Source organism: Alexandromys fortis, unplaced genomic scaffold, assembly GCF_014885135.2.
Source record: "Alexandromys fortis isolate MF-2015 unplaced genomic scaffold, M_Fortis_MF-2015_v1.1 scaffold_147, whole genome shotgun sequence".
In the NCBI taxonomy this organism is placed as follows: Eukaryota; Metazoa; Chordata; class Mammalia; order Rodentia; family Cricetidae; genus Alexandromys; species Alexandromys fortis.
In genome coordinates this window covers 1317491-1332156 of record NW_026068029.1, presented here as the reverse complement: position 1 = coordinate 1332156, position 14666 = coordinate 1317491, and the positions used below count along the sequence as shown (strand labels likewise).

General features: G+C 45.5%; 1 protein-coding gene across 5 annotated transcripts in view; it reads left to right on the top strand.

The window, feature by feature from the left end:
- The window catches only part of Sh3kbp1 (SH3 domain containing kinase binding protein 1), a 336874-nt gene that overhangs the window by 72673 nt on the left and 249535 nt on the right, over nucleotides 1–14666 (top strand). For 2 of the 5 annotated variants that reach the window (XM_050164353.1, XM_050164354.1), the window contains exon 1: nucleotides 7867–8031. The exons of 2 other annotated variants lie outside the window; for them this stretch is intronic. In XM_050164353.1, coding sequence (XP_050020310.1) covers nucleotides 7981–8031 — 51 coding nt within the window. In that variant the 5' untranslated portion in view covers nucleotides 7867–7980. Of the gene's footprint in view, nucleotides 1–7866; nucleotides 8032–14666 lie in introns of those variants that run through there. One more of the 5 variants, XM_050164351.1, reaches the window with a different exon arrangement.

Here is a 14666-nt window from a genome sequence, read left to right as displayed (position 1 = left end):
AGAGAGGGGGAGTTGATTGGGGGAGGGGGAGGGATATGGGAGGCGGTGGCGGGGAAGAGACAGAAATCTTTAATAAATAAATAAATAAATTTTTAAAAAATGAAAAAAATAAAGGCTATATATATATATATATTTGACATTGCTTCCGCCATCAATCCTGGCCTCTATCCCCTGCCCTGGGTAGTGGTTATCCGTACAGTGCAGGTGGGAACTGAAGCCCGAAGGCTTACCTGGCTTGACAGAGACTGGAATTCTGTTGTGGATCCACCTTAGTATTTGAAGTCTGCTAGGTTAACCTCCCAGGCTTGAACTGGAAGACCTGTGGAGAAGGTTGGGCATTTAAAAATAGATGTTGCCAGGTTGTGGTAGCACGCACCTTTAATTGCAGCATTTGGAAGGTAGAGGCAGGTGGATCTCTGTGAGTTTGAGGCCAGCTTGGTCTACAGAGTGAGTTTCAGCACAGTCAAGACTACACACAAAAACACAGTCTTGATAAACAAAACTCTTCGTTTTAATTATTCCTGTATGTGTGTCCGTGTGTAGATATGTGTATGCGCGTGCAGGTGCCTAGAATAGAGCAGCGGGTCCTCTCGAGCTGGAGTGACAGGTGGTCGCCAACCTCCTGCCTGGCGTGCTAGGACCTAAACTTGGGTCCCTCACAGTAGCAGTATATGCTCTTAACCTTTGAGCCATCTTTCCAGCCCCCACCTCTTTTTGAGATAGAGTCTCAAATGATGCATGTTGAGCCTGTTATGTAGCTAGCCTGAACCCCGATTCTCTTGCCTCTCCCTCCCAGGTGCTAAGGCTCCAGGTGTGTGCCAACACATCCAGCTGGAATAATGGATAGTTTTCAAAGTAGAGGCCATGGAGGAAGCAAAACCAACTGTGGAAATCCAGTTGAATTCTGTGGTTAGCAAGCCTTTGTCAAAGCATCGGCTACTAAAATTGCCTGGAGAGATGGATTGAATAAGTATGGTTCAACAGTATAGCACTTGCTCATTTGTCCTAAAAATTTGGGAACAGGTGAAAGTGAGCACTTTAAATAGTTGAGAGCATCATGTTACATGAAGGGGGCCAGGCTGCTTGTTTGAGTTTTTGTTTTGCCCAGTACCCCCAGCTGTTTATCCCCAAAGAAAATCACACATAGGTCTCCATAAATTATAAGCTGATTGGCCCATTAGCTCTAGCTTCTCACTGGCTAACTCTCACATCTTGATTAACTCATTTTTCTGATCTATGTTAGCCACGTGGCTCAGTACCTTTTTTCAGTGGGGCAGATCACATCCTGCTGCTTCGGTAGTCTGGGCAGGAATGGGAGGAATCAACTTCCTCCTTCCCAGAATTCTCCTGTTCTCATTACATCATTTCTACTTCCTGATTGGTTTTCCCACCTATATTTCCTGCCTGGCCAATCAGTGTTTATTTATAACATGACTGATAGAATACAGACAATTCTCCCACACCACTGCATCACAACCCCTCTGCTGCCTTCCTGTGACAAACATTACAATGTAGTATGAATACTGGGAAGGCGGTGTTGCTGGACACTTTCCTACCCAGAGGATTCTGGAAACCAGTTTCTGGGAATTCAGTATCTATTAAGTAAGTGACCCTGGTTTCTGTTTTATGGACAACAGTTTTTACTTGCTTAGATGCCTCTCATCCTCTTCTATGGTTAACAATTATTCTCTGAGAATAAAATAGGTATATTATAGACCATCACTTTAAGGATACAGTTGGAGAAGTTAGTTATGTTGGATGAAGGGGGTGATTTTTACCTGGTAATAAAGCTCAGTGAGTGTGTACTTAGGATGTGTGAGGCAATGGGGTCCATCGAGCGAGAGAGAGAGAGAGAGAGAGAGAGAGAGAGAGAGAGAAAGGGAAGGAACTTTCTTACATCTTCCTTTATATACCCAAAGCTGGTATTTGGTAATTACAGATTATTCATTGAAGAAAATGTAAGTTTCATGGCATGATGTCTAGTCCACAGTAGTAACTGAACACTGACAGGTTGAGCTATCTGGATGGTTCGTGAGCTTGCATGATAGGAGAGGGAAAGCAGTCAACCTTTATTTCGTGTTTCCCATGAACCAGGGAGTGAAGCAACTTGTCCAGGGAGCACAGCTTTTGTAAAAGGCAGCTATGGAGCCTGGAGTAGAGCTCCAGGTGGTGTTTTCACTCTGCGGTAGAGCATGGGTGGGGTGGTTTCTACTATGTTAAAAGGACAAACCCCCAAAGTAATTAATTAGCATAAAGGGTGTACACAAAGCTGTTATGTTCTGATAGCTTACTAGGAATCTTGGCTGATCTCTGAATAGGGTGCTGTGAAATTTTCTCTAAACATAGCTTACTTGAAGTAACTTGATGTTACTTGAAGAAAAGAAAGAAGCATATGAATTTTTCCAAACTTTCTTCAAGTTTGTTGATTTTTTTAAATAAATAGATGCAATTAGTAGTTCTCATTAATTCCAAGAAGTATTTATCCTGGAATGATTTGTTTCCACATCAAGTCCCCTAATACTGAAAGATTTCCCAGGTTCGTCTTCCTCGACAGTCTAGGACTTGGATGTGACTAATCGTTCTAGGCTTGCTCAGTAACGCAAGTGTTGCCAGCACAAATGGGAAAACGTATCACTATAATTTCAAACACAAGCTGTTGCTTTACACTTAACCTGACCAGTCCTATTTTCTGGGAGGGTGGGAATGGATGGCGCAGGATTGAGCTCTGCTGTATGCTGATAGGATCCCAGGGGGCTGGAGTGTATTAGCTTAGGGGCCTTGCCTAGCATGTCAGTGGCCTTGGTCCCATCCCCAGCACTACGCACAAGAGATCCCTCACAGGTGATGGATGACTCAGTAGCTAAGAGCACTGGCTGCTCTTCCAGAGAATCTAGGTTTGATTCCCAGCACCCACATAGTAGTTCGCAACAGTCTGAAACTCTAGTTCCAGGGGTTGTGATGCCCTGTTTGGGCCTCTGCAGGCACTGTATATATGTGGTGGACAGACGTACATGCAGGCAAAGCATCCGTACACACAAAATAATACATACATGCAGGCAGGCAAAACATCCATCACACCAAATGATAATAATAATTTTTTAAAACGTTCCAGAGGGCACTGTGGTGTGCCTTTTGAATTGTTCTGCCACTTGTGAAGGGGGAAGCAACAAAACCCCATAATATTCTAAAGCCAGATGAGGGTGTAGCATGATTTGCCCAACCTCTATTCAGGGATTTTGATGGGATCTGAGCTTGGGAAAGGGTTACTGACCTTCAAACCCAGTCTTAGGGATCTCAGGGGAGTTTAAAAAGAGGTTTCCCAGGGCTGTGCCACACCCATTGAATTAAAGACTCCCAGAAGGAGACCATCAGGTATTTGTTGGGGAGGAAGGGGCTGGGAGGAGAGGAAGCTACTAATTGCCAATGCAATTTGGCAGTAAAGCTGTCAACTTTATTTATCAGCAGTGCTGGCGAGGAGGAACATAATGGCGGCTTGGAAAACTTCACTGTAAGAATTAGATGGAGATGGTTAATGATGAATTTTCTGGCATCTTAAGAGTTTCCTCTTTGACCAGAAGACCATGAGAAATCTTACAAGCCACCCCCTTGGAGTTGAGGAGTTCCTTATGTTTGTACAGACTGGCTTAAAGCAGCAAGCATGGAGCTTAAAAAAAAATAAACAAAACACTTAATGGTTTGCTTGCTGACCTGCTTAGCATTAGCTAATGTCTGTGAAGTCTCGCAGGGCACATCCAGGGAAGGCAGGGTCCGAATGTGGATAGGAGAAGTCATGATTATGAAGGAGGAGCTAAAATTATCACCACATCTTGGCTTCTGCTCTGGGGCAGGGGGTTTCATTGTAGTGATGGGAGGGCAGGGGCAGCTGCAAAGGAAGTAATGGGTCTGTCTCTGTTACAATAAACCATTGGTTCCACACTGTGGGCTTAGTGGGTTGCTCCTTCCATAGTCTGACCTTCCCCGTTCTGGGTAACAGAGGCTCTGTAACATGTTACTCTTCATCATCCCTTATACATCCCTGTGGATCTTTTCTTGAGGTCAAGCAGGGTGACTTGGGGACTCATTTTCCTGCTTTTTGTGCCGTCCAGGAATTATTGTGTTCCTTTTACTTTGCAGTCTGTCATCAAAGCCAGGTGTTTGCCATTGCTGGACACATGTGCCCTAACTTTTTTCTTACCTTTTCTCTAGTAGAAAAAGTAAGGGAGACCCTGCAAATCAGGAAAAGTTGGAAGCCTCTTTAATTCTTTGCAGACGGTTATGTCAGTATATGATGTTGGCTCTGTGTGTGCTGTCTCCTGGGGATATCTGCCCAGGGGGCAGAGGGCGGGCTCTGAGCATAGAAGGAGCTCTAAGAATGAGGGGTTTCTGCTAGGTTCCTGCTTGTACATTCTGGGCTCCATATAATCAGGCCGTGTCCGTGTTGAGCATGTGGTCATCACCGGTCAGCCAGTCAGCAACAATGCCTAGGACTTTCCCCTGGCTCTTATACCTTTGGCTTCAATGACACAAGTGACATATGAGGCAAAGAGGAGTCCTTCTGTAGAGATAAAGGTCAGAGCAGTACAGTACAGGGGCTTCTATTGCCTGGTACTTTGTGGGAAATGATGTTAGAGGTTCCCAAAGGCAAGCCTGGAGAAGGGACACTTGGAATCATGCTTTTTCTCACCTGTTAGAAAGTGGGCCCGTCTGTTAAGGGAGCCCCTAGGAAGGAGACCTAAGAGTCTGGAGCAGGCATGCCAGCAGGCTGCCAGCTATAGTGAGCCTCTAAGGAGGAGCATTCACTACAGTGTCCTGGAGAAGGAAGACCAGTTTCATGAAAATCTGGAATTCAGCCTTGTCGGTAAGATGGTGATCTGGTCAGTGTTTATGTCAACTTGCCACAAGGTAGGGTCATCTGGGAAGATGGAACTTTAATTAAGAACATACCACCACCCCCGTCAGATTGGCCGGTAGGTGAATCTGTGTGGGTCAATTTCTTTTATTTATTTACTTCTAGTATTTGTATATTATATATTATATTTTATTTTTAAATTTATTTTTATTTCACATGTATGGGCGTTTTTCTTGCATGTATGTTTATGCACCATATGCATGCCTGGTACCCATCACAAAGGTAAGAGACGGTGTCGGATTCTCTGGAACTGGAGTTCCTGTGGTTGTGGGTGCTGGGAATCAAACTCTGAACCTCTAGAGAAGCAGCCATGCCCTTAACCAATGAACCTTTTCTCCGGCCCTATGTTTTCTTGATCAATGATTGATGTGGGAAAGCCCAGCCCACTGAGTGGTGCCATCCCTGGGCAGGTGGGTTTGGGTTGTATGAAACAAGCAGGCTGAACAAGGCAGTGGAGGGGAAACAGCCAGCAGCAGCATTTCTCCTTGTGCTCTGCATCAGGTCCTGCTTTGAGTTGCTGCCCTGATTTCCCTTCGTGATGAACCGTATGCTGTAAGATGGAATAAACCCTTTCCTGCCCAAGTTGCTTTTGGTCACAGCGTCTATGGCAGCACTAGAAAGCCAACTAGAGTAGACGGGATGTGGGAGGAGTGAGGCCAGGAGATGAGAAGGAGCTTCCTTGCCCTTGTAAGGCATTTGGAATGGGAGAAGAACTGGAGAAAGAACTTAAGTGGGTGCAGGTCACCCTCATATGGGCATGGGGAAAAAGGTCCTGCAACTCGTGAGCTCTCCTGAGTCCCTCCATTCCCAGTAGCTTTGCAAACAGCTTGGTGTCTAATTTACACAGCATAAAGTGCGCTCGTTTCATTCGTTTGCGTGTATCTGGAGTTGTGACTGTTCATCACAATCTAACTCTCAGACATTGCCAGCCCAGCAAAGGGGAACTTGTGCCCATTAACAGTTCCTTCTATTTTCCATGCCCAATTCTAGGCAATCATTCCTCTTCATAACTTCTTGGTTTTCACATTAAGGGGAATGTTTTCAGTGAGTGGGATTTTTCCTTTAAGGAATCTCTTGAACAAATTCTAAACTTTTATTCTGGGTTTCACAGTTAGTTCTCATCCATCCCTGTCAGCATGTTTCGGGTTGCACATAACAGAAACCTGTCTGGGACTGTCTTAAACACAAGACAGTTCTCTCATATAATTGGCAGGCTATAGAAGGGTGAACCCCTGGGGATCAAGCACTGGGATCCACTGCTTGATGTAGCATCAGAAACCCCTGTTCGAACCTTGAAATCCATGTAAAGGCGGAAGGAATTAGCAGGTTCCACAAAGTTGTCATCTGACCTCTATATGTGTGCCATGGCACATGCCTCCCCATCCCCCCCTCACTCTCTCTATAGTAAAACAGAGATAAAACCCTTGTTTTTGCCGTCACTGTTCCACAACATTGTTATGGAAGTAGCTGGCTTCCCTTGGTCATGACATGACCAGAAGATGTCAGACAGTGGTAATTGGGCCCTTTATTTTCTTGTTCATATGTGGAGAGGGAGGGCTTTTTTTTTCTGCAGTCTAACTAGATGAACTTAGTACTTTTTGGTCAACTCTGAACCAATGTTTGTTTTAGGATCGATTAGGCTGCCATTCCAGAGCTGGGAATGGGCTCCTCCAGGGGTGATGGGCCCCTGTGACCAATGGTTAGCTCTGTTGTGGAAGGGGAATTGAATCTCCTGGGGTAGGCAATCGGCAGCCCTCACTAAGGTTACTGAGCAACCATATTGGATACTTGGGCCCTCATTTCTGTTTAGCTGGATCCTTTTTTAGTTCAGCATAAGCAAGATGGTAATCAACTTTAAATTTATTATCTATGGACAGGTAGACGCAATCCCATCCATCCTAGTGACCGTGGCTATGATCGGTGATCTCAGTATGCTGGAGAATAAGAATACTATGTAAGCATTAGTATTTTTAAATCATATTTTTTAAAAGTCAATCCAATATCATGTCTCCGGAGGTCATTAGTGGAGATCTTACACACTCAAGAGTGTCTGGCGATGGAGTACACAGACGCTTATCTTATGGTCGGACAGCTCGCTAGCATGGACAGCGTCAAGGAGGTGGTTACTGTCAGCTCGGAGGGGAAGATAATTTCAGTCACATTCGGGAAGCCTATGTACTGCAGAGTAGAATTAGTTAAGTAATATATGACTAACAGCAAATAGAAAAGTAATTTGTATCTAATTATTGGAATTTCCACTTTCGGGAAAAAAGAACACTCTGAATATGTCAGTATTACAGTTACAATAAGAACTTGAAGTTACGAAAAAAATTGACTTTCTCTCAAGTATAATTCACACTTTGCTAAGCCAAATAGACATTCTGCAAGTTATTAGGACTTTATTCAATTCTGCTTTATGTGTACCTAAAAAAAAAACAAGGGAGGCTTTTATACTGCAAAGTGGGTTATTTGATTATGAGCTGTAGTTCAGAACTGATTCCAGGGTGAGGTCTGTCCACATGTCCTGAGATTGGCTGCTGCAGCTCTTAATGGTGAGAACGGATGTTGAAGAAAGCCAACACCATATGCCCTTTGTTTTCGCGCATGTCTCCTTCTGAAGGCCTGGGTGGAGTGTCTCAGCTGTCCCAAATCATCCCCACTTTGCTGGTACTGCAGACTGCAGCTCCCCCAGCTCTCTTCTTTCTGATGTTAATTATAACTTCTTCCTAATTAGGGGGCTCTTCCTCCTCTTTGGTGGTAAAGGTTCCACTCTCTCCAGTGCCAGAGATTGGGTTAATTTTGAAAAATGCATTTCACTTGATTATTTGTGACAGAAATAAGTGCAGAGCACAAAAAAAAAAAAAAAAAAAAAGGAAAGAAAAAAAAAAACCCGACCCAGCAGCGTGAGTGTGTGGTGGGAGGGGCAGGCGGGTTGAGTATGGGACAGGATGCTTAGAATAATTCTGCTGCCAAGTGAATCAGAGAGGCTTGCAGTTCTCAGAGTGCACGGAACTCAGTCCTGCCCGGAGAGCCGTCAGGCCACCACAAGTCACCGTTTCCTACTGCACAGAATGGAGCTCTCAGCAGCCAAAGCCCCGAGCCCCACAGACTTGCCCGAGAGTGTAAGTAGGTCATAAGTCTGCTTTGCTTGTTATGTCTGCAGCTTTTGTAGTCTGTTGCCCGACAACTTTGTAAGGCCAGAGGGAGACATGAGAGGGGGAGCGTGGTTCAAAGTCAGCCAATTCTTCCTTCTTCTTAGACCCAAGTTTTATTTCTCTTGTTTGGTGTGAAAGGAAGTTTTAATTTTTTTTTCCTCCTCAAGTCACCCCAGGGACAGGCAGTACTTATTTTGACCAAGTCCTGTTTGTAGCAGTGTTTGTAAAGGTTTGAAACTGACTTATACTTTGCTCTGCCTTGCCGTCTGTGGTTGTGATCTGTAGCTGAGGCGTTCCCCTGAGGGATACTGGGCTTAGATGGGCCCCATCCAGGAAGCCCTGGCAGGTGTCTCTTTCAGCAGTAAGAGATCCTTGCCCAGGGTTGGGGGCAGGTAACATTTCTGAGGCAGCTGATAAATTTGGGAGTCTGAGCTGAAGCCAAGTGTGGGATCTGGCATTCTTGTAGTATCAAGTGCTCAAGGAGGCCGGGGAGACAACGAACTGGGGAGCAGGACAGAGGACAGAAAGTCTGTTTGGAGTTTGTCAGGAGGATTGTCTGTTCCTACGTGCTAATCAGGTATCAGGCCATGCTCAGATCCCAAGTCAGGTAACCCAGTAGCCCTGGGCCACTAAGAAAACAAATCTGAAAACTTTCTACTCACAGCCTTCGATTTCTGCTTGAAGAGATGGGAAAGCACCACTCTTTGCTTGCCTGCCTCTTGCTGGCGTCTCAAGTGCAAGCAGTGTGCTGGTTCCTGTGAGACTTCGCCAGGGCTGCTGTCTGGCTCATTTCAGGGTGGCCTTGAAGGTTTTCACATTCTCTTGGTCATTGTCAGAGGTCTGACCTTGGACTCAGCCACTTTGCCTTGCTTAAAGCACAGAATGTTGTTTTTTTTTTTTTCATGGTCAGGTGATCCCTCCCCCCAATAAAATCACCACGGTCCTGGGGAGAGGGTATCAGTGGATCATAGGACCTTATTAGGAGGTCATGTGATGAGTCCCTGGCGGAAGAGTGGTAATTCAAGTCTGATTTGACTTTGACTTTTGAGACTCTTGAATGTCTCTGTTCCCCGAGTTAGAGGAAGACCAAAAAAATAAAATAAAAAAATAAAAGAACCTGAAGCTTGATGGACGCTGCTTCTCAGTTCACCTAGGAGCCGAGCCAGAAGCACACTGTTATGGGGCCTTTCCCTTAGGTTGTTTCCGTTACCTTCCTCATGAGTTAGGGCAGCTGCCAGGCACACGGATCAGCTCCCAATGCCTTTCAACTGAAGGAGGGGGCACTTTCTACAGCCTTGTTTATTAACTTCACTGCATGTTTTATACACGCTAAATGTGAGTTCATCACTAATAATATGTTCCCTTGCCAGGCACAAGTTCTCCCTGCCCTGACCTTTTTATTTTATTTTATTTTGTTTTTTTTTTTTGAGACAGGATTTTCCTGTAGTATTAGAGCCTGTCCTGGAACTAGCTCTTGTAGACCAGGCTGGCCTCGAACTCATGGAGATCCGCCTGCCTCTGCCTCCCCAGTGCTGGGACTAAAGGCGTGCGCCACCATCGCCCGGCTCCTGCCCTTGCTTTTTAAATCCCTTGCATTTCTTCTTCTATTTAAGCTGGAGTCCTTTGCGTTTAGCTATCAAGACTCCACAATTATTGTGCCAGTGAGCTCTCTTTGATTTTTGGAACTATCACCTGAACCCTTGGTCGGCATATAATGAATTAAAAGTATCTTTTATCTGAATGTTCATCAAGACCCCTCCATTGAATTCCAAGTCATTTTCTGTGTCTGGTTTTTGCCTACCTTTTCAGCCTATCAGGATCACCTTCCTGTTTGGAGACTACCTTCCATCAAAGTGATTTCCTAGTGCCTAGCTTCCGCCGTGTTCCTGCTTGTGGGTCGATTTCAAGAATGCCCTTTGCTTGGTGCCTGGCTCCTCTGGGTGGCTTTTCTTTTGGGTGTCACTCCAAGCAGCAGCCCCGCCGGGCCCATCTTCTCAGAAAGGATTTTCTCCGTCTTGTGCTTTCCTTCCCTTACACCATCATGCTGCTTTCTTGGAGAGAACTTGGAGCATAGCCTATACCGATTTGGTTGACCCTCGGCCTCACTCAGCACTTTCTCTCTGAGTAGCATTTGGGCTCTGCTCAGTCAGAAGCTCTGTTTTATCTCTGAGGGATTCCCCAGCCCCCAACTCAGTTCTTGATACATAGGAAATGCTTAGCTACGTAGGATGGTTTCGTAAAGGAGCTTTAATTAGTTTGTGATTATTGCAAGCTGGTCAAGACAGTTCTGACCTTTCTGTGCCAGACCCTCCTCCACTGACAGCATCTATGTCCATCACCGTTCACACACTTGGGGAGCGTCCCAGAGCGAGACTGAGGCTCTGCTTCCCTCTCCGAGAGCTCTTGGCAGCTCTGTGGACTCACCCTCTGTTTTAAGCATCATTTCTTTTTTTTCCTCTTTCTTTCTTTCTTTCTTTCTTTCTTTCTTTCTTTCTTTCTTTCTTTCTTTCTTTCTTTCTTTCTTCTCAAAATGAAAACCACCTGTCTTCAAAGTGATTTGCTTAAAACAAATTCTTCATTTCTTTACTAAGGTCTTTACCACCACCACCCCCTCCTGCCTTTCTCCATCTCTTGCCAAGAGTAATGGGAAAAACCCTATTATCTTGGAAAGTGGTTTTCCCTCTGGTCAGAATCCAAAGCCCAATGATTTATCACCAAGTATGCGGGGGCCATGGCTTTTCCCGGTCTCCTTGTGTGCTCACAAGCGTTAGTGGTTTGTTCTCTGTGCAACTTCAGCTGGTCATATGGGGGCCGGGCCCTGGCACTGCCTTGCTGTGTACAACTCCTTCAAGTTCTCTCCTGCTAGTGAAGAACCTAGTTCAGGGTACCATCTAAATGGAAACAAGGCTGGAGTCAGGGTCCAAGCGACACTCTGGCAGCCTGTTCGCGGGCTCACTAAGAGCTAGCTCTGTGCCAACTCTAGGGAGGAGATAATGTCAGCCCCATTTTAGAGTTACCAAAATGGAGGTTCCATGAAATCCCAACGACTTATTCCCACACACATGTGTTGAAATGAGCCAGGATTAGAACTCACTCAGTCTGGCTTTGAAGTCTACTTGTTGGCAAACTTAATATTTCTTTTTAAAAAAGATTTAGTGTATCTGAATGGGTGTTTTGACTGCATATATTCTGTGCAGCACTTGTGTGCCTGGCTCCTGGAGATGGCAGAGAATGGTTTTGGATGCCCTGGAACTGGAGTTGACAGGTGCGGCTGATTTCATTGAGCCTCCATTTTGGTAACTCTAAAGTGGGGTGACTTTATCTACTCCCTAGAGTTGGCACAGAGCTCTCTGTGAGCCCGCGAACAGGCTGCCACTGAGTGTTGCTTGGACACTCTCTCCAGCCTTGCTTCCATTTAGATGGTACCCTGAACTAGGTTCTTCCCTAGCAGGAGAGGAACTTGAAGGAGTTGTACAGAGAGCAAGGCAGTGCCAGGGCCCTGCCGCCATATGGCCTGGTTCCTGTGTCAGAGCAGTCCGTGTTGTTAACTGCTAAGCCAGCCCCCTTACTTAATGTTTCTTAAGCCGTGGGGTGTGTGTGTGTGTGTGTGTGTGTGTGTGTGTGTGTGAGAGAGAGAGAGAGAGAGAGAGAGAGAGAGAGAGAGAGAGAGAGAGAGAGAGAGAAAACATATGTGTGTATGTTTGCATGCATAAACACATATGTTGAAGTCAAAGGACAACTTTGGGTGTAATTCCTGAAGCACCACCCACCTTGTTTTATGAGTCAGGGACCCTCATTGGCCTCGACCTTGCTGGGGAAGTACTGTAGACTGACAGGCCAGGGAGCCCCCAGGTATCTGCTTGTGTCCCCCTTCCCTGTGCCGGGATTTCATGTAGGTGCCACTGACTTTTTGTAGGACGTTTTTGACCATGTCCTGCACTTGCAATCAACTTTTGGTGAGGATACACTCCACAGGTCTGCATATGTGCACACATGCGAGTGAAGTAAGCTTTCTGGAACAATAGCCGCCTTGAGTGTTTCGGGTGCCCTCTCATATCCCCATTAAAATGATTCCCGTTTGGGCATTCTGAACTAATTCTGTAGCCTTCTGCTTGGTGGTAACTCCATTTGAAGAACGCAGCTGCTGTGGTGTAAGCTATGTTTACTTTATGTAGAAGCATGCACCATCTAAGTTCCTTTAAAATTATTTCACAACAGTAGAATATGCGTATAGAGAACACACACAGGCGCGTGGCTTGTTGAATCTTCACACGCTAAGCACATCTGTGTAGCCAGCACCACATCAAAATACATGCTACTGGTTCCAGCCTCTTTGACTCAAGACAGAGGAGTGGAGTACAACAGAAATGAAGAGTCTGCCACTTTGTTCTCAGCTTTGCGCACACGGCTTGTTTGCTTGATCCTCTTTTGGTGGAGGGCTGTGTTTTAGGTTTCCAGCGCGGTGCCTGGCTGAAGTTGTAGATCTCACAACTGCTAAAGGAGCAGAATGTGGCCTCTCTGAAGATGGCACCCAAGGAGGGCTGGGCTGAGGATGTGCCTGGTAAAATGAGGAGGAATGGGGGAGAGCAAGGCCCCATAGTTAAGGATGGAAACACGTGGCTATGAGAATTTATGTTCCTAGTCATGGGGACTCACTTTACTGGAATGCAGGTTGGGGAGAGAGAAAGGGGGAAGAGGGTTTGAGATTAAGAGCCCCAAGTCCCTAGAGGTTAATGCACATCTGAGTAAAATAAGGAGCATTCACCTCTCCCACTGAGTGTTGACCTTTAAAGCAAACAGAGCATGCTGAAGGATACCACTGATTGCTTGGAGAAAGGCATAGATGCATCTCAGAATACAAGCAAGGCAGAGGAACTTGGCTTTCATTATATATGGCACTCTGTAAGGTGGTTTGTACAGTCACTCACAGCATAGAACTTGTTGGAACGGAATGTGTGTAGAAATGAAGGGGAGCTGACACTCTAATATTCCTTTAAACACTGAGTAGGGTGAAGTTACAATGTATTATTAATCCGTACCTTCTGTGAAACTCCTCTGTACAGCTAAGTGTTATCTGAATGGAAAGAGCCTCCCTGCATCAGGGGCTTTGGGAGAAGAAGTTGTCCTTCCTTTTCTGATTAGATAACTTCTAATTCGAAGTTCTGTGTGCAAAGCAGACTTTTAGCTGCTCTCTACTTGATATGGGTTTTCTGGGTATAACCTTCCAATGCTGCTGTGTGGCTCTGTGATGATTTCTGCACATCATGACGGTGTATATGTAAGAAAAGTGTTGAGAATTAAATCCAGACTCCATGGAACAAGGTAAAGAACCCCACCATGAAGAGCGGTGGCATCTGATTGACCTTTCTTTTCTCTACACGTAGCGTGGTGCCTGGGTTAAAGACTTGCTGCAAGAATCCCAGGAAGAAAGCTGTGGCCATGGCTGGCAGTGCCTGGGGCTGTGTTGTGTGCTTTACTTGTTTGTCTGATTGGGTCATCTCAGCAAGCCTTTGATGTGGATACTGTAATTATTCCGTTCTTCACAGTAACTTTAGTCCTCTGCTTGGGGACAGTTCTAGTGTATAACCTTAACATTGATGGTGGCTTCTTAACGCTCAAAAAAATGTGTCACAAGAGAAAACAAGCCGAATGGAATCGCTTTCTCCAGTCATTCAGGTTCTTTCCTAGGTACCTTATTATAGGGTTTATAATTGAATCACTTAATTCTGCTGCCTCACAATTTAAACCAATGAAGATGCATAAAAGCTCTCTGTATGGTTTTCGCTTTTTGGTCTTTGTTTTATCAAGTTGGATTCTGTAGTAGGTGACATGACCCAAGGAAGAAGGAAGGTGTGGGGCAAAGTCTAATTAAAATCCCCTAGTGGACTTGCCTTTCAGTTGGTAAGCCTAGATGGTCAGGATCCTGGAATGACCACATCATTTATATGTGTGTGAACGGTTTATAAACCCTTTTGATTGTGTTGAAGCTTCTTGTACCCTCTGGGTAATAGGTGATGTGATTCCCAGCTTAGAGAGGTGTGGGAGATCAGTAGTGTGGCACAGTCACCTGCCTGCAGTTGAGCAGCTAGAAGACGAATGGCAGCTCCATCCAGAGTCAGGTCAGGCATTCTGCCTCTCTGGTTGGTGCCAGGCGGACCTGTTGGCCAGATGTTCTCAGCCACGGAGGTTTTCAGCCATGAGAACTGCTCTCATAGAGAACTGGAGAGCAGTCTGAGGATTCCTTAGCCCAACATAGGGTTTCTCAGCCACTGTTGACTTTTGGGGACACCTAAGTTTTTTTCTTTGGAGGAGGAGTGTGACCTTTGTCCTGAAGGGTGGCTAGCAGCATGCTGGTCTTTTCCTGCTAAATGCCAACAGTACAAGTTGCTACCACAGAAAGTGCCCGTAGAAACTTCCAAATGTTCCCAGTGGTGCACAGTTGCCCCAGATTAGAAATCACGAATGCAACATGGTAACTACATTTGAAAAAGGGGCAACAACCTTGAAAATGCATGAAAAGGTCTGTCTCCTTCCTTTCTCCGGTTTCTAAAGCTTCAGAGAAGCCATTAAAAATCCTGCGGAGGAGGAAGGGACACACACAC